The following is a 24,945-nucleotide window of genomic DNA, read 5'->3' as shown; positions in this document are numbered from 1 at the left end:
ACTATGACCACTCGACCACCATAGCAGCAGTGCGTTTATGGTAGAGATTCGTAACCTATGGGTCGCAACCCAAACTTGGGTCACCAGATCTTCCAAGATGGGTCGTTTAGATCAACTAATAGCCTGCGACTCTTGAGTTATCGGTTCAGATTCAAATTTGATTCGTACAGGCTTCTGAGATAGGCCGTAAAAATCCCCTAACAGCCAGGGTCTCTTGAGCTATGGGTTTTGATTCAAGCTTGATTCGCAGGGACTTCCGAGACGAGTCATACAAGCCCACTTACAGTCCTGTTGGAAATGCACTTATTGCATCACTGGTTTTGCCAATTTTGACAAATAAATAGTCCCATGGGTCGTGAAGTTGATCTTGTTGTTGATTTTTGGTCACAGCTGGAGAAGATTAAGAACCCCTGATTTATGGTGTTATGATTTTTCAGGGCTGCCATCTATACTTCAGAAGAGAAACAAGAAAAAAATTCTGACTGCAAAAATTGTGAGTTCTTGCATAAAAGTTTTGTTGCATCTATCACAGTCTAATGATGTAAGTGTATATCATCAAAAAATTATGCGACCAACTTATTACCAGCAGATATAAAATAAATTTTAAGGTCACAAAAAATATCCCTAACTATAAATTCTCGAGCTGAATTTTTATTAGGCCAACACGTTAAGTAATAAAGAAAAATGAATGAAAATCTAGAAAGTGTGATGTATCAAACTTATCTAGGAAATTCTTGATGAGGTGTAGACTTACCTTCATGTCAGAATGATAGTCATTTACATTCCACAGCAAAGTTTCTCTAGTTTTCCTAGAAACCTATACAGACACAATAACAGTAAATTATCTTCAAAAATAAAAATTCAGCTTTCATACACAGGTTTTGATTCGTGTGTTGAAATATTTTAATCATTTTTAATCATTAAGTTTTAATCATTTTTTCCTGCTTATGAGCACGATAACTTTACCTTTTTTTAGTACACCATTAAGGAGTTCGTAAAAAAAGAAAGAATAAGATTAGTATCATAAGAAAAGGGAAAAAATAACAATGTATCATTGTGGAATTTTATCTGGTGTTTTCTTCCATATGTAAATGAAAACAACTATCATGTTAATTTTACAAAATTGAAAACCATACAATGAGAATGTGCTATCACTTTTTGACATTGTTCATTGTTTTAAAATCAAATGCTTCAATTTTAGCTAAATAGGTACAGAGAAACACACAAAAGGAACTGTTTTATAAAAGTTGATTATATATATACCAGACTTTTTTCAATGAAAGATATGAATAAAAACTGACCATTTAGATCAATTATTTAACCAGTCATTCAGGCATTCAGACATTATAGCTGCAATCCTATATATGTTCAATTGGTTGAGCATAAATAAATAAAAACACAGTGATACATGCACAATACCCTAAAGCGGGGGGAGGGGGGGAAATCACATAAGAGATTCTTCAAAATGAAAATTACCAAATAAAAAATTAATTTTTCTCCAACATACGTAAGAATGTGTCAAAACTAAGAAATGCTCCAACTCAACTAAACAACTAAATACCATGCATGTGTAATTTTATCAAGCTCTACATTTACAATAATTAATAGATCAAGTTAATATTTCCACCGGGGTGGGGTGGATTCAGAAAGAATCAACCGATTTTAAAATATTTTAAAAAGTTAAAAACATGGAACGATGAGTAGAATGTGTCTATGTCCACACTTAATATTAAAATGTCTACATTTTATATTATAAACAATTAATAAGCTAGCACGTCATTTATGAAGCTCTTTGATGAACTGAAGTTATTGAAAATATTGGGAGGGCTTAAAAATGTCAGGAATTGGGGTCGCATTTGGTTAAAATTTTTGTGTAGGTACTCGCTATAGTGGAAAATATTCCTGTAGTTGAAAGATAATTTTGTATAATAACGCAAGGTTGACTGTGCCACAACCATGAAAATTCAAATTTACTTCATCTACACATACTAGTCAGATACATTACCTGATCCGATCAGGTTCTACCAGCATAACAACTGTTTACAATACGCTGCCAGCCATAGAATCAACTGACCAATCGCAAAACAATAGTGTAGTTCAAGCCACTTATGTGCATAAATACAACCTGAGACTCCGGAAAACTTGACTTTGATCCAGTTTATCAATTCTCCTGATGATGCCAACCACTAACTAGTGTTGGGGAAACGTTGAGAACAAACTCAAACGGACGACGGTCTTCGAACCCGAAAAAACAATTTTTATCAAATCAACTAAAATTATTCTTACTACAATCCGAGACAAAAGCAGGAGAGTGCTCAGGGAACACATGCCCCCCTCCCCAAAACCAACAAAAAATTGTAAAAAATGTAATATTTTAGTAAAAAAATAGAAATATCAAAAGAAAATACTTTTTATGTGCTATACCAACAAAAATTTGTTAATTTAAATGCTTTTTGAAGGGTGGTAACTCCAAATTTCTCAGGAAGGAAATTTTTGAGCCTCTCAAAAACCTTTTGTGCCCCCTCCAAAGGTTGTGTACACTCCTGTCTACAATAGGAACCTGAAAATATTCTTGTACTAGGCCCTGAGTTTGGTTACCCACTCTGCATCATTACAATGCGCAAGATAGGCATTCCGTTCTAACTTGCAGCTCTGTTGATGACATCCACCTCAGGATTTAAAGCTAAAAAACGTGTGTGTAGTTTGAAATCTCATAATAAAATGGTTCTGCTAACTATATGATGAAAAATAATTTGATTTCATTCACCTCTGATTATGGAAATTAAAGCACATTCATTCATTAAAAAAAAACCAAGGATATCCCGGAAAAATAAGACACATGGTCATTCAATGTAGGGGAGTAACTGATAAAATTCTTGTTGGGTCGCGCTTCAAAAAGTTTGGGAACCACTGTCCTAAAGTCACTTTCACTCAGAAATGATTACTTTGAGTTTAGCGATAAAATAATTTGAATTGCGAATGTTGGTTTTTGTTGAAATGCAATAAATACTTATAGATTAGTATGGTAATAGTGTTAATTACATTAATAAAAATTTTATTTTAATTAATTATTAGAATTTTGAATGATTTTTCAGAAATTTTGTTTTTAATGTAAATGCTATTTAAACCAAAAAAACCGGTTCAAACCACAAAAAAACTCAGTTATTTTTGTCAACCCTGCTTTAAGCATGGATGCAGAAACTATGGCCTGCGAGCCCAACTGGCTGATATGACAACTTTATCTCAGTCTGCATATTGTTTTGAAAAGTATTTAATATTGAAATACAAGATTTAGAAAGTGAAATTATGTGTAAAAATATAATAGAAATAGATCAACTGTGATTATCAATTAATACTCATAATGACTTATACAGTATGAAAACAATGCTTAAAAAGATTTTGTTAGTTTTGTCAACTTTACTTGGAAGAAGAATCAATTTGATTTGAAAATTCATGGTCAATAAAAATTGTGTATGGCTCAGGATAGTATTTCTAGATAAAAAATTGTCTGCAAGAAAAAGTTTGTGCACTCATGGTTTTAAAGGAACTATTGTTACTACTTTCTACCCATCAAGAATGTTTAGATTCTGAAATTTTTTAACTTCAATAGCAATTGAATATGTACAAAAATAAAAAAAATTACACTCGCCTATGAAAATCTGGACGAAATGTAAATTATTACTTGAAAGCAAACTTTTAGAATTACCTTAGTAGGTATGATCAGCTCAGCATTTCGGGCTAACTTGTTTGTTTTATCAATAAATTCATTGCAATTTATTATAATGCCCAAGGTAGTAGGTCCTGTAAATAATAACAAATGTTATTTTTTCTTTGATCATTCCACCAAGGTCTTTTTTTTCATATAATCTATTTCATACCAGTTATTAGTAATAATTCAAATTTTTCGAAATTATAAGTTTTCATTGAATAATATGAATTATATGATCTATTATTACTCTACACATGCATTTTATAAACTATTTTCAGAGGAATTGGTACATGCTGAAAAGGAAGAGTCATATGTGTTTACATGAATGTTCAAGGTGTGAGGTGTAAAAAATTGCTGCCATCTAATATTCCAATATAAATTTTCAGAACTTAACACAAAAATACAAAATAAAGCATGTAGCATTTTGCTTTTACACAGTTAGAAAAACTCCAGTTTCAAGAATGAAATGAAAAACCTTCGGTAACTGATCCTAGGAAATTACAAGATGCTAGTGCACTTTCTTGAGATTGTAACCAGCAAGAAGCGCATTGAAGAAGTTTCTCTTTGATGTATACCTTAGGCTTCCTGAAATTAAAGCATTATTCCATATTATCTATTCTAAGATTTGAAAATAAGAGTAAAAAACTTCATGGCAGTTAATATATATATAAAAAGTATATTAAATACAAAACTCTTATGTAATGCTTGAATGAGCATCATGCAGCTTTCAACTCAAAATGATTTTTATTTGATATAACACTATTTCTGTTTTCAACACATGCATTTTCATGATCAATAGTGACAATAGCTAGAACTTTTGTTTTCGATGACAAAAGAAATTCAAATGCTAGAAACATGAAAAGTGCCTTATCACTAGGTGAAAATATTTTGAGTTGTGCCACTTATGGTAACATTTGGCTGCATAAATTGAAACTCCATTATTTTAAAGTTATCGATTTTATCTTTAGTATTTACATTTAAAAAAATTTATATTCCGCTTTAATTTCTAGTCTCTATAGGAAAAAAAAAAGCTGTCACAAAAACTTACTGATGATAAGGGAAACAAATTTTAGTTGATTTTCCTATTGATGAATGGTCCCACAAGACTGTTCTCGTCATTGGAAGTTTGTAAAAGGATACATCCTTTGTGTCCCTGCAGAAAGAAAAAACTAGTAACTACAAGTTGTTCTACTGCCAAAGAGAGCACAATATTTTTTTTTTAATATAAATACTACTACTTGGCTGTACATGCATTTCATAAACATTCGATAATTCGATTTCCTCTGGGAAATTTCTAATGAATTTGGTACATGCAGGAACATGTTGTATGTGTATGGGTCATTCCCAAAAAAGTGTACATTCTAATTTTTTGAAATGAAAAATTCAAAATGAAATTGACCTCAAATTAGTTTAATATTTTATAAATATTTTTCACTTTTATTTTGTAATAATATTTTATTTTTTATTTTATGACTGATTCATGAATTTTTTCCCCTCTGTTACGAAAACAAATATCACTAAAAAAATAAATTTTGTTATTTGTTTATTTGGTTTTTATCTCTTAAAATAATGAAATCAGTTTTTCTTACACATATACTGAAAAAAAGCAGTTAAAAAAATTGACTTTTTTGTCATTTCGATGGGATTTTTTTAATGATTTTTTCGAAATAGCACATAGAAAAGTTTATTTCTTACATATATTTAGCTACTCAAAATCAAAACATTCTATTTTGGACAGACAATGGATTAGTAATTTGTAATTTAACATCTTAGTTTGAAGTGTTCCTTAAATTGTTTGCCCTTGAACTGAAAAATGTTTCCTGTAACTGAGTGGACACCATTGTAACAGAGTGCACAGAAATGTTTAACTGAGAGAAAGATTACACATCATATTATGTACAAAATGTGATAGGTGACCCACAGATTCTTCTATAACCTTTGAAAAACGTTCAACCCATGAGCATTCAAAAACATGCATCCCATCCCTCAGTTTGGATTTTGGTCTAGTAAAACATTTAAAATCTGGTCAAAGTGGACACTAGACTTGTATATTATATCATCAGGATGATTTTTGTTGAAATTGAATGGTAATTTCATGTTGGTATAAATCTTGTGTTTATGCTTCTCACATTAGTGATCCAGAGTGGACTTGAAGGAGGGGGGGGGGGGTAGAGCCTAAAAACAAAAATAACATGAAAATGGTTCTTTCCTATGAAATACAGGATGTAATGTCATAGTGACCTTTACTAACACTAAAACACCCCTTATGACACATCTCCATGGCTTTGTGGCTGGCAGTGATTTTGACGATCTGTACTACTTAACTTTCATATTTAACTGATGTATTAAAAAGTTCAAAATTAATGGATAACTTATTAAATTTAATTTAGAACTTCAAAACCTTTTAACTAAGAAAACTTTACTTTAAATCATAGTTGTTTTTCTTTAGTTTTTTAAAGATATAACAGAGTGGACACATAACTGAGTTTATAAATAACGCCTAAATTATTTTTTATCATGAATTTAAAAAAAAATGACTGAAAAACTTAGTACATGGAGATATGCTTCAAAATATAATATCACTTGATGCTGATATAGATGAAAAAAAAAATATTTATGATAATGATGTAACTGAGTGGACATCCGACAGAAAAATTGGGTACTAAAAACAAAATGTGAATATTAAGTCGTTTTGAAAAAGTCAAATTTCAAATGTAAATTTGTCTTGCAAAAAAAATTTTAAGTGACTTACATTCATTTCTCAACCCCCTAATATATAAAACGCGATTTCAAGATTTTTGAAAACGAAATTCCAGATTTGCACCAAGTCTTTTTGTTTAACACTTTTTTCAAGCTGGGACAGTCAGATTTTGCAACAAACAATGATTTAAAAAAAATTAGATAATATCTGAAACAAATGAAGACATGTCATATGACAGAATTAAATGAAAAAAATAGAAAAAAGAAATAGAAAATTAATAGAAAAAAATCAATAAAGTCTCAGAAACAGTTTGTACACTTTTTTTGGGAATGACCCAGGGTTGTTTGGTTTAAAACACGTTGGTACTTAACCAAGTGGTTTTTTTTTAAAAATCACATAAAAGTGACCTAAATATAATTTTTTCCCCTTGAAAAATATATTAGTTCATTATTATCGCACCCGGGTGGGACGGTTTAGAGAGAGATGGCTTTTTTTCAGCCAGTGTTTCCTTGATATCTTGAGCCATTTCCTGAAGTTAAGAGAGGCTACTAATGGCTCTACTTCAGCACCTCACGCAACAGTGCGTGAAATAAGGAAGGCAGGGTCATGTCTCCAGTGGTGTAGGATGGTAGCATGCTTGCCGGTATGCAAGAGGGCCTGGGTTCGAGTCCCGGCGGAGACGTGATGACTTTTCTTTCCGAGTGTACCTCAGTATAATATCCGGAAAATAACTGTTTCCTTGATATCTTGGACTGAGAAAAAGCCATCTATCTCTCTCTAAACCGTCCCACCCAGGGGCCATTTCCTGAGGTTAAGAGAGGCTTCCTGAGGTTAAGAGAGGCTACTAATGCCTTTACTTCAGTGCCTCATGCCACAGTGCGTGAAATAAGGAAGACAGGGTCACGTCTCCAGTGGTGTAGATGGTTGCATGCTTGCCCGGTATGCAAGAGGGCCTGGGTTCATGTCCCAGCGGAGACGTGATGACTTTTCTTTCCGAGTTCACCTCAGCATAATATGCGGAAAATAACTTTCCTTGAGTCCTTACATACACCTCCAGCATAGCTGAAGCACATTGTTTTCATTCTTATGCATAGACGAATGGTTTAAATAGTGTTTGAAATCGCCCTGGAATTAATTTTTTTTTAACTGCTTGTTATTTACGACAGCTGTTTCTAACTTTTACATGTTTCCTAAAATATAAAAATAGGTGCGACACATTGTAGAGAGTCCAAATCATGAAAAGATTAACTTTCTCTATGGTGACTGTCAACAATGTGTAAACTGCTTCTATTTTCCCAGAACGGGGGTAAAAATTGGTAAAATATGTCACAATACAATATTGAATTAGTACAAAAAGAAAATTTTTCAAGCAAGTTGATTCAGCACAGGACATTAATATAGGTTGAAAGGACCTGCAGTCAACATGTTAACAGACACAATTTTAGGTCCCACAGGTGACCATTATCAAGAGGTTTTACCAAAAAATACCAAAGTGAATGAACAAGCTAGATATGCTCCCTTTCGGTAGTTAACTTTAAATTGTAATTTTTACCAAAAAAAATTTCCATTGGAATAAATTCTGTTACATAATCTGATAGAGCTCATCCTAAAAATTCAAAAACTGCAGAAAAGTGAATTTCGAAAACAAATGAAAAATAAAAAATGAAATGCTCCCTTTTGAAAACAAACTCCTAAATTAGTGTCTGCCTCACTAGTGATTGAATGCTGTCTTTAAGGTGCTAAATAACGATCAAGACAAACTTTGTCTTGCATATATCATAATTGACACTAAAACAACAAAACAAATGTCATAAAATTTTGAGTATTTTAATTTAATACGTACATGACTGGATCTCCTCTAGATATCACAATCAATAGAAATCATGGATTCTGAAATAAAAAAAAAACCAATTTAATTAAAATTGAAGAAACCATTTTTTAAATCAGTATTTTCCAAGAATAGACAAACCATTTCAAATCAATAAGCAATTCTTACTTCATCAGTATTGAAGGGGAAAATAAAAATTGAATGAAATGGGAAATTTGTGGCACTGAAACATGTAGAAGCATGTTTTTTTTTGTTTTTTTAAAGCTCCAAGATACATGCTGCTGAAGACTTGATAATTTCAATGCGAGGCAAGTTTATCATAAAGCAAACAACAAAAAAATTAATCCTTAAATGCATTTTTTTTTTTTCATAGTTAATGGCACTTATATAGAAAGTCAGAAAAAACATTTAAAGAAATTTATTTCAAACTACACTGCTTATACATGGCCATATAGCCTCGGAAATCGCACATTAAATAAATGCATTTAATTAGTATTACTTTTCAAATATATAACTACCTTCTTTGAGATACAAAGTAAGGAAAAAATTCAGATGGCTAACTTCGGGGTAAAAAAAAGAAATGCAAACAAAACATTTTAGTGAATTAACTAAATCACAGCCACACATACTCCGCAAGAAACAAAGATTTGTCATTGATTATGACATCTACTCATAAATTTAAAATATAAAATAGAAAGAATGTGACTTCACCTTACGTGCAAAGGTGATTCTTATGTTCGATCTTCAAACTGGATTTAGAATGCAACTCAACGCAGATTGATAACCTGAATATTTACCCTGAAATTTTATAAATTTTTAACATTTAAAATTTTATAATAAAATATATTTTAATCTGAAATTCGGGTTTTTTTTTAACCAATATGTATTGAATTGCAAGTTGCATCGCTTGTAGTATTGCACCAGTATGGAATGCATCTTAAAAGACTATTTGCAATTTAAGGGTTAATCAAGTGAAACATTTTTATCACACTGCAGTCAATTTTTCCACACGATGGCTAATTAGATTAGCAAACAATTTACAAATGGCAATTTTATATAAATTTTTCATCTTATTTTTAACTAAGAGACTACTGCACCGACACTCAGTTGGGTGAAAACTTGCTTTTGTAAAAATGTGCAGTGCATTCATCTTGCAAACATTGATATGTTTCTGTTGTACCTGTGGCTTTAACACCCACTGAGTGGCAATTGTAATTTTTATATTCCATTTTTTTATTTTCAAAGCTCTTAATAAATTTCAGGATACACTTATCCTTCAGTAACACTTTGATATCTCTGTGATATGAAGCATGGTATGCCCAGTCTATCAATTTACCTGCTGTTCATTTGGTGGCTATGAATATCAAAACCATGTGACATTTTCTTAAATGTTATGTTTTCTGCACTTTTTTCACAACCAGAAAAAAAAAAAATCTTTATGGGAATTTTCAAAAAAAAAAATCCAAGTTGCCAACAAACTAACAAATGAAATCAGAGAATGGCAATCCACCCAGTTGATAATTTTTGTGATCACACATGGACTGACTAGGCTGTAACCTACAGTTTATAGCTGATTCCGAATGACAACCTTTTACAAGTTTCTTTTGTGTTTTTTACCAAAAGGGTAGAATGATAGTTAAGGAAACCTAGGTGGAAGGAATAGAGTAATAACTGGCCATCCAGAGAGACAGTCTAGATATCTCTTACTCTCATTCCTGAGGGATAGATAGAACCACTCACAACCCCTCCAAACTGATGCAATGGTTACTTACTTTCATTACCTCGAATGAGACAGGGTTGTGTCGGAAAACTAAACCCCCCCTTCCTCCTGAGGGAATAGAATGATTTCGGAATAACCTCACTCATAGCTACTATAGGTTCCTAGGAACCTACCTAGGTTCTCCTACTGTATCTCCCACAATACAGAGTAGTATTGCTGGCCCAAACAGACCAGTTCTGAGAATATAATTGTTTATTTGTACAGTTGCTGCAAAGACTTTCTGCAGTACCAGTGTGCAAAACATGGATGCATGTGATTAGAGGATTCACACTGTGATTCGAAATTTTATATTCCAAGATTATTGACTATCATTTGATTGATGATTTCTGGATTCTTTATGGGATGGATTATACACCATCTTATAATCTTGTTTATAAATTTGATTGCCCATTGGCATTTGTTTACATTTTAATTATCTGTTATGATTTCAGATTGACGATCGTTTATATACATTTCATTTTTTTTATCGCCTTCGTCTGAGGTGAAAATGTTTTGTTGTTTATAATAAAACTTTCCGGATACACAGATCTTTCAGGAATGCTTCAAAATCTGTCTGAGGTGGGAAGCGGGGTGTGTCCAGTCTGAGGTCAAAGTACCAGTGTATGCAGGATTTGTATATCATTATCACCACAGTAGTAGTTGGCTAAGTTGGTTTCCTGTGGTCCCCAACTTCAAGAAGCGAATGCAAAAAAGCTGATTGCTCCATTACTCTCCCAGACAGAAAGCAATCAGGTCTACAACATTACAAATCTTCAATCATTACACTTTACTCATAGTTTGAGAAAAAGATGGCAGGTGGCAGCACTACAGCAAGCATTACACAGAAACTAACTTCACATTAGGTTCACAGCACAGGCACGCACACTCCAACATGTACCAATTCTTTAGCAGTTCTGTAGCGGAAAGTGAACAAGGTGCATATGTGGTTTATTAGTGCCACTGTGCTATTATGCAGGCATCATGCTGAACTTGCATCACAAGGATCCAGGTTGAAACTTTGTTGGTGAGCAGCTTAAGTTGGTTTTTTAAAGTTTTCCAACTTACAGGCATGAATGCTAATCAATTTCTGGTTAAAAAAAGTCTCTCCACAGAGAGCAGCCAGACCTACAAAATCATACGAACTCAAGGAAACCCAAAATAAATGGAACATCCACAGCTGTTCCCCTTATTTTAATTTGTAAAATCATACCTCGTCCTATATCCAAGATCATTCTACATGCATTTAAACACGGTATATCCCTTTAAGACCAGGAAATTTTTGAAAAAATGAATGTTTAAGTATTTCACCTGCACAATCGATTGAGCTGTCTTAAAAGCATAAATGATTTATTTATGTAGGAATATATACTTCACGATATGAAATACAATAGACTTGATAATCCTGCTGTGCATTAATCCAGCATGTCCAGTAATTTGGCGGATTATCTTGGAGTATAAAAGAGAAAAACACATCACCGCATGTCTTTGCACAGAAGTTTATATTTAAATATGCTTTTGTAATTGACTACCAGTAATACGGCACATCCTGGACTAATATGTGCAGGATTAGTGAGAGCCTACTGAAATATTTAATACTAAACCAAGCACTATTTCGATTGATATTATAAAAAAAAAATCCTTTCCGATATATAATTACTTTAAGCAAAGTAACACTTTCATACATGAGAGATTCAATTTAACTTTTTACCAGAGAAGACAGCAATTTTCTAGGCAACAAAAGTAGGCTTTTCAATATCATTCACTATGATTGTTATAGGACTTTGAATATTATCCCTTCATGTCGATTTCTTCGCCATTCAAAGCATGAATGTTCCGCTCTTGGCGACTTCTTGTCATGCTTTCGTGTTTTTCGAACGAACAAAAATTTCCATACCAACATTCCTAGAAGGGATTTTACTATAGCTATTTCCCTTATTTTAATGTTTCTTTATTTTCCAAGAAATATAGTTGTCTAAAAACAATTGAGTTTCGTTAATTTTAGCCACAGCAATTTGATTACATTACATAAGAAATGCAAAAAAATATCATGGGGGAAAATTGAAAGCGACTAAAGTAACGAAACTGAATTTATGAATACAAAAAAAAAAAGCTAATATTTATTTACATAGACACAATTTAGATAAGGCATAAATAAAGCTGAAAAAGAAAATCTAGCCAAGAGAATCGCTTGTCACAGATTGAGATCATTCCACTTACCAGAGCAATTTGCAAAACACAACTGATTTTGCGCGGGTTTTGCGTCTTGCAACTCCTCGTACATTTCATCAAAGTCGTATGGAACTAGAGACTTTATTCATGCGAAGTTCGAGAGGTGACTGGAAGAAGAAGAAAGTATATTCGTGATTACATATGTACGACAGCGTTTCTGGTTCGGTCAGATTTTTACTGCTGTAGTTGACGAATAATTTTCTGGAAAGAAATAAAAGGTTATGCATAAAAAACCTGACGAATTAAAAATTTCGAAGAAAATGAAATGTATGGTATCACAAAAAAATAACGTACCATTTAAGTGCCGCTAATCTAGTAAGTCAAGTGAGAAATGAACAATTTCACTTTCAGAATGTGGCAACACTTGACATTTGTTGACAAACTTTATGATAAATTGTGGATTGTAAGGTATGAATTAATATATTGTGAAACCTCGATAAAACGATGCACTACGGAAAAACAAAGAATATATATCGTTGTAAAGTATTCATGCACAACACATAGCGCACGTGCCCTCGGAGTCATGTAACGTGGCCCGCGACCTCGAAGCTAATTTTAAAAAATGAACTGAGCGGCACATTTTCAGATCACTGGAGTGATATAGTTCCAGAGTGATTAAGTGACCCGCGAAGCGTTTACAGATCGCTCACAGCGGTGCAGTTCCATTTAAGTGGCCCGTGGTATATTCAAAGATCCCTAAAGCAACCCGTGACACAGTTCTAACGCACTTAAGTGGTTCACATCACTCAAGTTACTCGCGGCAGAGGTCCGGATTACTCAAGTTACGCACACCACAGATTCAGATCTCTCGAGCGACCATTAGCACATTTCCGCATCACGCGGGGTATTTACAGGTACCAATGAAATAGCCTGTACACTCTTATTAAGGTTGAGTACCTTTTTAGATGGATCACCGTTATACCGAGAGGCAGCAGTTTAAGATAAGAGAAAATTTCCAAACAAGATTGGAAAAAAATATTGTTGTAGAAGGATTTGTTGTTATATTGAGTATCGTTGCAGCAAGGTTTCGCTGTATTTAAATCTCAAAAATATTATTTCCCCCATAAAGTATAGTCTATTTTGTTTTGTCGTTGCCTCTGATTCAATTTGTAAGCCGTAAATCTTTTTTTTAAATTTTTAATTTTAGTGCGTAAAAATATTGTTATAAATCTTTATTGTTATAAATATTTTTTTTCAGCTTCACAGAATCAAGCTAGATCGAGAGAATCATGATTTATTTAGTCTCGATGTACCAATCATTAACGATGCGATTGCCTGGTTTCTAGAAAAAAAAGTTTATAGGAAAAACAAGTTTGTGTTCATATTAAACCTTTTATTGTTGATATTATTTGTTCATAAAGCACATCTCGTACATCATGTTTATTTTATGATTTAACCCTTTAAGTGATTTTTAAAATTTTCGTGATTTGTGTGCATTGTAACTGTCACATTGGAAATAAAAGCATGTTAAGAACCCGAGATATTTTGGGGTGACTGAAATAAAGCAGATCAAGTGTGACATATCTCAGGATTGCTGTTGTAAGTGTTAAATGCATTTTATGTAAATTATGCATAATTTACAGTAAGTGTTAAATGCATTTTATGTAAATACAGGATGGGTCAGGAGTGTGAAGCCCCACAGTAAACCTGTTTTGCATGGATATCTGTGTGGTTGCTCTAAGGTTTTTTTTGCGTCTTGTCAGAAAATACCCCCGGTACAGACTTTGGGCATCTAGAGCAGTCCCATCTGCATCACCATAAATTATATTCATGGCACCTTTTTCTGGAACAGCCAGGAAAAGGCAGCCTTTTGCCTTTCTGCAGTCCATGATGGGAAAAGGCAAAACCTAATACGTTCATGACAATGCCATCTAGCGGTTCACCACTTGCTCTACAACTATGTATTGCACGACAAAAATTGCTTGTTTAGATGTGTTCTGTCACTCCCTAAAGTTTTGCCCGTAAGTTCTGAATTGCCCTGTATGTTCATTTATGATGTTTGAAAAACAATTTCAAAAGAAAATTGAAAATGAATTTTCCAACCACAACCTCACACATCCATTAATACAATCTTGAATACCAGTATCTTATTTTGGTATTTGAATTCATCCATTTCAATCTACTGCAATTTAGATATTCAAAAGTTTATGTTGAAATTATTCTGCTAGTTATTTCTAACACACAAATGCTTATTGGTTTTCACTTAGGTTTTGTTGTGTCATAATGGGCTGGAATCCATGTCTAAGTTTGAAGAGCTTTGCCTCGAATCAGCCTCCTTTGCTGATGTTCACCATCTGTTTGATGGCATTTGGCCTTACCATGACTATACTTGCACACATCATTGGAGTTAGTGAAGTGCCAAATCCTGATGTTATGGTGAGCTTTACTTTTTTTCATACTCATTGTTTTTGGGCAAAATCATTACTAATTTCTGTTTAAAATCTTCAATTAAAGAGTTTGCTGTGGAACAAGCTCATGAAGTAAGATTCTTGTGATGATGCACTATGGTGTTTGCTGAAAATTTTTTCTGTTTTTTTCCAGCTTAAAGATGTGGGAATAGTTTGGTTTAAAAAAGTCTGGCCATAATGAACAAGAGACCTGCCACACAAAAAATGGGTTCATTAAACATTTATTTTCAATGCCCAGATCGCCCCTGGGGGCAGAAGTGCTTATGTTGCTTCTTGTGATAGAGCCTGGGTGTCTCATGGTTTCTCCAGTTCCAATTTGAAGATGAATAACATTGTTTACTGAGTGAACACGTTACAAGTACAATGCTAGATATATGTTAGGTTTCTCCAAAAGAATATTCTGACTCAACTTATGAAAGTAAATTGCCTCAATGGTGATAGGCGAAAATTGCGAGCACCAGGAAAAGTCTTGTGAAAAATGTTACATATTGATGGGGAAAAGTAGTGTAAGCTTAAATTCCATTAGATGGGGTAAATAGGGAAATAAAAGTAGTATTCTTTGATTAGAAAATTTGGGCTTTGATTGCTGATGTTACAGTAAGTAGCATAAAGAACCATGGTTCAGAATTAATTAATGTATCAGTATTATAATGGAATATGCTCATTTTGCCAGGAATCTACTTGATATTCATCTTTTTGGACATTTTTTCTTCTTTATGTGATTTTTTTCTTATTGATGTTTTCACAGGACTGGAACAAATTTCTTAGTAAATTGGTTGAGGTGGACATGTGTGTCCCAAAGAAGTCAGTCGCAAAACATAAAGGTGCTACCAGTAATCAGAAAGGAGTAAAGGTCTTCCAATCTCAGAATCCCACTATTCAGCCAATAGCTATGAACATGACTCACAACGTATCCATGTCACGTTTGGTAGATCGAAGTAGAAGTATGAGTGCAGTTCTCTCTAGTGTAGTCGATAGTGTTTCAGGTGAAATTCTTGAAGATCATACAGCTGTTACTACATCTGTGAAGGTCCTGTTGAGATTTACTGGAACAACGAGCAGCATGAAATCTCTCCCATTTTTTGTGCATGGATCCATTTCAGGAAGGATGTTTGAGCTTGATAGTAAGTTGATGCGTTAAAAAACTGAATTCGCCTGTATGGTATAATTGATACTTCATATGCAAGTAACTGTTGATTTTCATGATTTTTGCATTGATGTTATTATTTTTTTCAATATTGAATACATTCATTGAATGAAAAATTCATTTTAATTTTTTTTATTAAAATGTTTTCAGGTAGGAAATCATCTCAACTGTTGAATATTTCTATTAGCATCCCAACAGCATTGAATTTCAGCTGTGAAAATGTATTTTGTGTCTCTGACAAAGAGGTCTGCTTAACAATGCAAGTGCCTTCAAAATTATTGCCTCATACAAAGTAAGTCTATGTTGACAGAGAGTGATTAATAGCATATTAATTAATCCATACATAATCAGGTTATATCATTGCCTTCAAGATCATGCAAGGTAATTCGAAGTCACAAAAATAAAACATTGCAGGTAAACTGTAATTTCCTGTGTATATAAGCCTGTATAAAATAAAATGCTATGTGGGGTAAAGAAACCATATTGTTTCAACCATAAACCAGATGCTAAATTTCAATCCTCAAATGTATTTAACCCCCTTTGCTGAAAGCGATTGGCAACAAATTCAGATGATCTTTATTTTGATGAATGGGTGAGAGGTAACCTTGTCCTAACCTAACAGTATGTTAGAAAAGGGAAAAGGAGAAGAAGAAAAGTAGAAAAGGAATCAAAAAAAAAAAAAAAATGAAAGCTAAAGTATAATAGATAAGATAAGAGAGTATGCACAAATTAGATTTCTCTTTCACTCTTACATGTATAAAGTAGAAAGATACATCATATGTGGAAAAAAAATGAATATCAGGGTATAGAAAAAATGAAGAGGAAAAAAATATAGGATTGCGATAAAGCTTTAAAGTTTCGTAATGATGAGAGAAACGAAAACAGAGAACTAGTTTAAATTTATTCCACTGGCATTTTTGGACACAATATTACATCCTTGATCATAAAGTGGTTAAATGTTCACTTATCCTATAGAGATTTACTCTGGGGGACAGGGATAATATATGTGTTACTGATTTTTTTCATCATATTTTCCACTAATTTGTTTCATTGTGGTCTACATTATTCCTCTCTGAATTGTGAGAACTGGTATAAATCTGTGAATGCAGGCTTTACAACGATGCAAACAACAGGGACAATTTTTCAATTACAGCAAGCACTTTCTCTCCTGTGAGCTATATAACAGTGTGAACTCTACATAGTAAATTATGATTTTTAATTACAATATATGTGAATCACAATGCAGGTGCTATACCACATTATATACACACCATGCTAGCATAATTTTGATTCTTATCAACTTTAAAAGATATTTTATTGTGAAAACGTCTCTCTGGAATTTTTAATTGATACATAATTGAAAATCATTCTCAGTTGCAGCCCTTGCACTATATGTGTGTTGCTTTTAAGTTAGTTGCCTATTCCAATGGGTCTCAAAAGTGTGCATCATTGGTCCTAGAGAGCATCACCAACCTTTGTTACAGGTGTTGGGAGGGGGGGGGGAGGAGAATGATCATTAAATATCAATCTGATCTGCTCAGATTTAAAAAATTTTAAATTTTGACTATTTTCCTTCACAGAAGTCCTGAAAAATGTAGGCAAAGTCATTCTGGTGATGTTGAAGTGAAATTCACCGAAATTTATGCTGCAGAACATGATGGATTCTGTGCTGATAAAGACTTGTTTCACCTGCAATATATTCCAAACCCATACCTGACAGAAATGCTCTCTCTGGTAATCAAATTATTTTCAAGTTATGTTTCAGCAGATCAATTACTTGAAAAATTTTAGATATTTATCAAATGAAAATTGATTAAAAATAGTTATAACTATCATTTATTGCTGAAATATTTCAAGCATTTTTTTTTTTTTAAAACAATTTCAAAATGGAATAACATTAGGCATTAATATGACTCTTCTTGGATTTATAATTCAAACAAACTTTGCTAACATGAATCCACCTTATGCTAAATACCACTTCTGTACTGGCTTATGAAAATTCAATATGGTTCATTTTAGACAATCATTTTGAAAATTGGTTGCACTTTGACTGTTTATTTTATTTAAAAAGACATGGTTAGCAAATAATTTCAGATTAATCTCCACTAAATACCTTATCTTTCTAATTGACATGTATGTGCATGAGTTGGTTTCCAATGATTCTGGAAAAGCTAACTTATGAGACCTCTCACAAAAGATGATAAGTGGGGGAAGTATTTACTATAGAACCAAACGTGCACCTTTTAAGCATTCCACAGAGAGATTTCTAATAAATTGTTGCATGCCGTAAAATTCTGTTATGTTATGTTTGTGTTGTATATATTATTTGTGTATAAATTTAAATGTTCCTGACCTGATAGACACTTTTGTAATTGGAATGCCAAGTAAGAACTACCAGATGGCCTGTTAAGTTAATGAGTTCTTTAACAAGTTTACCACTTAACTGTAAAATATATTTCAGAAAAATGTATAATAAATATAAATATTTTTTACCTTTTTAATTGTATGCATTATAGCAATGAAAAAAGATGAACTCAGTTTGATGTTCATGTAAAAGAAATACTAATTTTTCTCATCACAAAAATTTCTGTTGTATTTTCCAAACATATTTATAGTTTTATATGACATGATGGTCATATTTCCTCTACATTCGACTTTATATTTGCTTTTTCTATTCGTAGACTGAAAGGTCAATAGTGAACCTGCATTTGATGCATACCAGCTACTTCATGTTCGTAATGGTAATCACCTTATTGTGTTATGCTCTTATTAGAGGTCGTTACCCTCAGACGAAGACTGTCATATTTGAAAAGGTACAGTATCCAAAGAAGGATTGGTGCACTTTGATATTTTTGTTATTTTCCTCACCTACATCATTTTCTATTCATATTAATTGCAGTTTTCGCTTAATTTTTAGCAATTTGGATTACCATAAAAAGAATTATTGCAAATGGAAGTAAAAAAAGTATTTACAATAGAGCATCAATTATCCAAACCAATGATGGGCAAACTACAGCCTACAGGCCGGATGCAACCCATTTAAAGGTTCTATCCAGCCTGCCACAGATTTCAAAATGCAGTACAGAATTTTTCAGTTATAGCGTTTTAAGAAAATTCATTTAGGGGTTGTTTTTTTTTTTGCATATGAAAAATACATTTGTGGGAACTTAAATAGAAATTGATTTGAAAACTTTTGCATATGCAAAAAATGTAACAAATATGCAATAAATATGCATAAAGTTTTTAAAATTATATTTATTTTTTCACAGTTGTAAAGCATAAACCACTGTTTCTCATTTGCAATGAAACAGTCAAAGTTTCAAAGTATACAACACATTCCACCACTTCATTTCTGAGCACAAAAACTTCAATTATGAATCACTGTCCAAATATGTCATGGGCCGTGTCACAATATATTATGAAATTAAATAATTAAATTAGAATTTCATTAGGCAATAAATAAACACACTCAAATTGTATAATTGAGTTTTAATAACACAATAAAATGTGTAAGAATTATGTTTGTGCCGCAGTATAGATTTTTAATGGTTTTACTTGTTATTCAGACATATTTTATACAGTTGAGAGACATTTCATCTTTGTTCATTCACTCACCTGAAAAAGGAATATAATAATAAAAAAAAATTGATCACTCACCACTGTGAGGATGGTTATTCAGTCTACATTTTTGAAACACATTACCAATTTACATTGTCACGTCACATCGCCAATTTACATCATTGCATCACATCGCCAATTCAATCATTGCATCACATCACTGAAGTTCTAAGCGCTTATTGCATCTCCTGTCTTGGAATTTCACTCATAAGCGCCCCACATAGTGCCTCAGATCCTAAACTGACCCTGTCACACAAAACCAGTGAGTGTGTGTGTTCTTCCTCTTGCAAGAAGGTCAAAAGAATTAACTTTTGGTTTCTTTGCTCAGCTTCCTACAATGTGATTGGTTGAATAAAATGCCTGACGACTGAACTGTGCTTCATGGTAGGTTTGAGAATTAAAAAAGAACATATATATATGTGTGTGTGAATGTTTACATGTATATCAAAAGGGGTTTTTTTTTGGATCTGAATCTCCCATTCAGAATGTCTGGATTTTGGCAGCGATGTAAATGTCAATCTCTTTTTGATGCCCAAGGTATTCTGAAAAACGTGGTATGTTATGGCGTGGCATCTTTGTGTGATGACTGAGACTTTGCAGCATTGTGGAATTTCTAAGTGGGAAAGAACACCAGAACATATGATCTTCTAATTAATATATTTGAAGTGGGATTTTTAGAATGAATACTTTAGGGGGTCATATTTTGATTTATAATATATAATATAAAGATCAGTTGTGTGTGTGTGATTTTATTTCATCAATTGGATCAGTTATAAAGAGGGAAGGTGAAATAAAAAGCACTGAAATTGCAAACAATTTGTTCTAATGCCTCTCTCAATCACATAATCACTGTATCTGTTTATGTAATTTTATTGGTTGAGCGGTTGAAATGATTGACTGTTCAGATATTCAATGCTCAGATGATTAATACTGTATTGTACACAGACACAAAAGAAAATATATTCCTAATTTCCTTCAAATAATCTGTGGGGAATTCATGATTGGTACATGGGAAATTTGATAATTTGGAGGATGAAATTCCTCCAACAATCTGCAGCAGCGTTTAATCCACAGACAGAATACGAAGCATCAATATTCCTGTTTATAACCATGTGTGAAAATAAAAAGGTGTGCAAACTTTTGATTTGAATGTACACATAAAAAAAAGGTAAGATCATTAGATCTTGGATTATCATTCCAATAGCGAGATCTGCATGACAACTAATGGTCATTTTAAAGGAATGTAAAAGTGTGGTCAGGTTTTTAAAGGAAAGTATCCTTCTGCTTGCTCCCGTAAGCCATCTGGTAATTTTTCTTTAGGTTTTTTGTGTGTGTGGATGATTTTAAAATATTTATTTTCATTTTTTCTTCTCCGAATAAAAGTGGCAGATAATTACTGTATTTTAACATGTGTAAAGAACGCTCTGATTTTTTGGGCTTAAAATTTGGAAAAAAGTTGAAAAAGATATATTTGTGACTCTTTTCGCACATAAAAAAACCTTTTTCTTTTGGACACAATTTTTGGCAAAAAAGGGTTTCTTATACTCATTAAAATATGGTAATCCTCAGCTGTCTGTAATCTACAAGAATGAATTCAGGTGATTTTTTTTGTATGTTTAATCTGCAGATTACACATAGGAAACTATGATAAGGTAAGTAGTAGTTGAAAATACACCATCTAAATTGACGGTGTATGTTTAATAATGAACATGTGTGTGCTTTTTCTATATTCTTTTCTGACTTAAATAATTTACATACATTTTTCTGACACAGTTTTTTTTTTAAAAATAGTAGTAGTTTCTCCTGCAGTCCTTTGATTGATTATTGAAAAACTAAGATTATCTATTGATGTTTAATATGTGTAAACATTCTTTTTATCTTCTCACTAGGTTCCTTTGGACCCATAAGAGCCTTCTCAAAGAAAAAAAAAGATGAAAATACTTAAGAAAAAATATTCAAAGCATGGTGTGTGTGTATATATATTTGCTTATGGGGGATGAACTTTGTAATGACATGTAGATAATATTTGGAAATGTTTTTAGTTATCACTGATACTCTGGAATACTCTGTTAGGGGAATACAGCAAAGAAAAATGCTGATATACACTGTGTTTATCGTTATTTTCTATGCATGCAGAATAAATAATAGATACTTTTAATGACTGCTCATCAGGTATACTGTACACTGGAAATAATAAAAAAATATGAATGACAAAACTCCTTCAAAACTTATTAATATATACACTATATTTATGATAGTCACCACTAAGCATGATTTACGGAATTGATATAAACGCAGATTTACAGAATTGATGAAAATTCATAACTTATGAAAGAATTATTGTTACTGTAAATGCAGGGCCTGGTGCGACCACACCTGCCACACACCCCTAAGGGTGGCTCTCACATGGTACAAAAAGGCCAGAGAGTTAAGGCCTAGTATTCTCTTCCAACACGTTTTCCTTTCATGTTGGAGCCATTGTCATACCCCTTGGCCTCTCATGTTTTTCAGAGGAATATTCCATTTATGTAACACATTAAGTAGTTTCTGTAATACTTGTGATAGGTACAAAGTCTAATGAGTGTTCGTTAATGCTTATTTCCTCATTCTCATTAATTTTAACAAACCTTACTAACACCATTATTTGTTTGGTTTTGCTTAAACCTGGTGTGCAATCAAGTATGGAAGAGTAGATCAACTTTTTGCCCAAGATATTAAGAAGTCACCAACGAATAAGGCAAACACACGAAAAATACAAAAACTCCCAATGTATTTCGACACACAATGGGTGTGGTCTTCAGAGGAAAAAATATTTTACCACTAATCACACACGTTGACACAGTATCCCACTTTGGTTGAATACCAAATCTTAACTCTTGGTTACTCAGCAGAAAAAAGTATGCCTGCTCACTTCAAACATCATGGTGAGAGTGAAGCTGAGAGAAAATTTGATATTCAACTCAAATAGGATAATAGGATACTTGGTCTGCGTGTGATTAGTGGTTAAATACTTTTTCCTTTGAAGACGTCATCCATTGTGTGTTGAAATGTATTAGGAGTTTTTGTATTTTTCATGTTTTTGCCTTATTCTTTGGTGACTCCTTAACAATCAAGTATGATTGAATAATATTTTACATTTTTGAGTTCATTCAAAATTGTGTCATGTACCTTGGAAGACAAAAGCCAGATGAATTCATTTTGCATCATTTTAATTGAATAATTTGCATGTGTTTCACCTGTAGTAGTAACCTTCCTCAAATGTTCAGCCATATTATTGCCAAATTTTGCAATGTACTCGACCAATTTCAATAAATTTCCATTATTACTGTTACAAAGAGTTTCATTGGTACCTCTAAACGCTAAGTCTTGAGTGCCAAGAAATTTAACAATGAATAAGGCATTCATTGTCTTTGTCAATTGTTTTATCCTAACATTAAACATATGCTCAACTCGTGCCATAATTGGCAATTTTTTACATAGGTTGGTAACTTCTCATGACTAGTCAACCCTTTGGTCAAGTTTTGCCAGTTGGAATATCCTTGGTCTCCAGCAAGAGATGAATGTGAATTTTCAAAAAGTTTGCAGGCAGAATAAAATACAGAATTTATGGTTACAGAGTATGTCAACCAAATCCAGTGAACTTGTTCTCCATTACACAGTCGTCTTATATAATAGCTCTGAGAAAACTTTCTACCTTAAAAGTCAACAGAAAAGACCAAGTCAGTTACTTATACTGGACTTCGTATCAATTTTCAGACATCTGCAGTGGTTGTAGATGGCCACTCTCCAACATCAGTTGGTAGTGTCAGTGGCTTGTGTTTGAGTAATTCCTGAAAAAAAACAATATTATTATTTTATTACGTAATACTCATTTTATGTAATATTTATTTCGTAATGAGAAATGTCTAAAATCATCGTATAGCCAACTCTTCACATAGAGAGTTGGCCTGATTTTTACAAGAATTGTTTTTGTTGGGATATTTTATTCTCAATTAATTGTTGGGACATGGGAAATTCTCTCAAAATTGGCCTAAATTGTGTTCCCAACAGTTTATATTAAATGCATTTGACACTGAACTTTTTTTCTATCCCTTTCTATTTATATTCCAGTTTCTGACAAGTCGCCACTTGGTTTTTAATTTTTTTATCAGTGGATTTTTAAAATTTGCTTGAACAAATTTTCATTTCTTAAGAAAATGTCCTCCTCCTGGCTGTCCTCAGTCCATTTTTAAAATTTTAAAATAACTTTCTATCTTAAAAATATATTCTTAATTTTACATATATATTAATAAATATATTCTTAGTTTTACATATATTTTAATACCAGTATACTTTCATATTTCATGTTTTTTATAATTTCAAACATTTTGTATCAATAGTTGATAGCCAAATGAAAATTTTCTTCACTTTTTTTTTATTCGTAACATTTGGGAAACATTGGTTCAAGTCCTTCAATATTAGTTGCCACCTATCAAATTTTGTGTTGAAAAGGTTAAGGGGGGAGAATTTGGCCATCTTTTGAACCTTCTTTTAAATCAATTAAATTTGTAAATTTATTCACAAGTTAGATTTATTCACGAAGAAATAGGTGAGTGTTCTTACTAAATGTCCTTCCCCTGGCTATTTTTTGTGAGAAATATACAGTGAAACTCCTCTAAGACAGCTATTCAGCGTTCTGCAAAAAAGTGGCCACCTATGGAGGTGACCACCGAATACGGGTTGTATTCGGTGAAGAACGGGAAAAGAACATTTCAGGGGGGCATGTCAAAAGCTTGTCAGCTTCAAGATTTTTCATGACTATTCAGGAGCTGTAGGTGACTCATTAACTGCATTTATTGCATCATCTCTTGTCAGCTGTTGTCTGGAAAATTTTTTATGTTATATTGTGATTTAAATGAAATTTTTCAAATGTGAAACCTCTCCTGGTGCAGCAGGGTGTGTTTCGTGAAAACTGGGTAAGTTAATATTTCTATGTATGAGTTACGATTAGAAATACCAATTTGAATTGTAAAAATACTGCATTTTGGCAGAAATATGATGCATAAACAAAAAAATGGGAAATCAGGCCATGACTTTGTGCCACCCGTTTTTTCATTGTTTTTGCCTTTTTTTCACTAGTTTGTAATTTTTTATTGTCCCACCAATGGATCACAAGTACATGCTGAAGCGGGTGGTCGACCCTACCGCAATTACTAAAATGAAACACTTGAAAAGGCTCTTTGTGCGATAAGAAGCGAGCGGATTCTCACTAATTTTGATCATTTTTGGGGAGGTGTGTCTAAGAGCCATGAAGAAAGTTGGCAAATTTTATTCCTGGCCTGACCCAGCCAATGAAATTTGATAAGTGAGAAGCTAAATCAATGAAAATCAAGAAGCCTTGACCAATTGGCAGTGACGAAGAGTTTGTAGGGGATTTGAAGAAATGAATGTTATATTTATAGTATTATTTTTTAAGAAGAGCCTTATATTTCAAGTTTTGGGTCGTCTTTATTCTCTTTTATGTTTTAGAAAATTAGAAGTTCCGAAAAAATTTAAAATAAATGTTG

At 32.7% G+C, this 24,945-nt stretch overlaps 2 protein-coding genes across 3 annotated transcripts in view; one reads left to right on the top strand and one right to left on the bottom strand.

Annotated features, from left to right (window-relative positions):
* Positions 1–12,327, bottom strand: part of LOC149090094 (uncharacterized) — a 48,237-nt gene extending 35,910 nt beyond the window's left edge. Inside the window, exons 1-6 of the mRNA XM_089232231.1 lie at positions 12,215–12,327; positions 8,254–8,300; positions 4,758–4,862; positions 4,185–4,294; positions 3,707–3,801; positions 755–817 (exon numbers count right to left, since the gene is read on the bottom strand). Coding sequence (XP_089088357.1) covers positions 755–817; positions 3,707–3,801; positions 4,185–4,294; positions 4,758–4,862; positions 8,254–8,255 — 375 coding nt within the window. The 5' untranslated portion in view covers positions 8,256–8,300; positions 12,215–12,327. The remainder of the gene's footprint in view (positions 1–754; positions 818–3,706; positions 3,802–4,184; positions 4,295–4,757; positions 4,863–8,253; positions 8,301–12,214) is intronic.
* A 232-nt stretch (positions 12,328–12,559) lies between these two features.
* LOC149090093 (transmembrane protein 248-like) lies at positions 12,560–21,615 on the top strand. 2 transcript variants are annotated; one of them, XM_089232210.1, is made up of 8 exons: positions 12,560–12,634; positions 13,425–13,537; positions 14,434–14,602; positions 15,383–15,758; positions 15,932–16,073; positions 17,362–17,515; positions 18,463–18,594; positions 21,289–21,615. In XM_089232210.1, exons 3-8 carry the CDS (start codon positions 14,450–14,452, stop codon positions 21,304–21,306), a joined length of 975 nt encoding a protein of 324 aa, XP_089088336.1. In that variant the 5' UTR covers positions 12,560–12,634; positions 13,425–13,537; positions 14,434–14,449; the 3' UTR covers positions 21,307–21,615. The 2 variants fall into 2 exon arrangements, with proteins under 2 accessions (XP_089088336.1, XP_089088345.1); XM_089232219.1 differs by having other exon boundaries at positions 12,603–13,114.
* Positions 21,616–24,945: the final 3,330 nt, after the last annotated feature.

This window comes from Pholcus phalangioides, unplaced genomic scaffold (genome assembly GCF_987345545.1).
Source record: "Pholcus phalangioides strain wild (caught in Gottingen) unplaced genomic scaffold, Ppha-v1.0 ptg000001l_1, whole genome shotgun sequence".
Classification (NCBI taxonomy): Eukaryota; Metazoa; Arthropoda; class Arachnida; order Araneae; family Pholcidae; genus Pholcus; species Pholcus phalangioides.
The sequence above is the reverse complement of the archived record's forward strand: the minus strand, read 5'-3'. Positions and strand labels throughout refer to the sequence as shown.

Bases quoted from the DNA above. Each gene is read 5' to 3' on its own strand.
- LOC149090093 (XM_089232210.1), top strand. From the start codon at position 14,450: ATGGGCTGGAATCCATGTCTAAGTTTGAAGAGCTTTGCCTCGAATCAG. The intron at 16,074-17,361 runs GTAAGTCTATGT...TTTCCTTCACAG, and splicing joins AAATTATTGCCTCATACAAA to AAGTCCTGAAAAATGTAGGC. The intron at 17,516-18,462 runs GTAATCAAATTA...TTCTATTCGTAG, and splicing joins TGACAGAAATGCTCTCTCTG to ACTGAAAGGTCAATAGTGAA.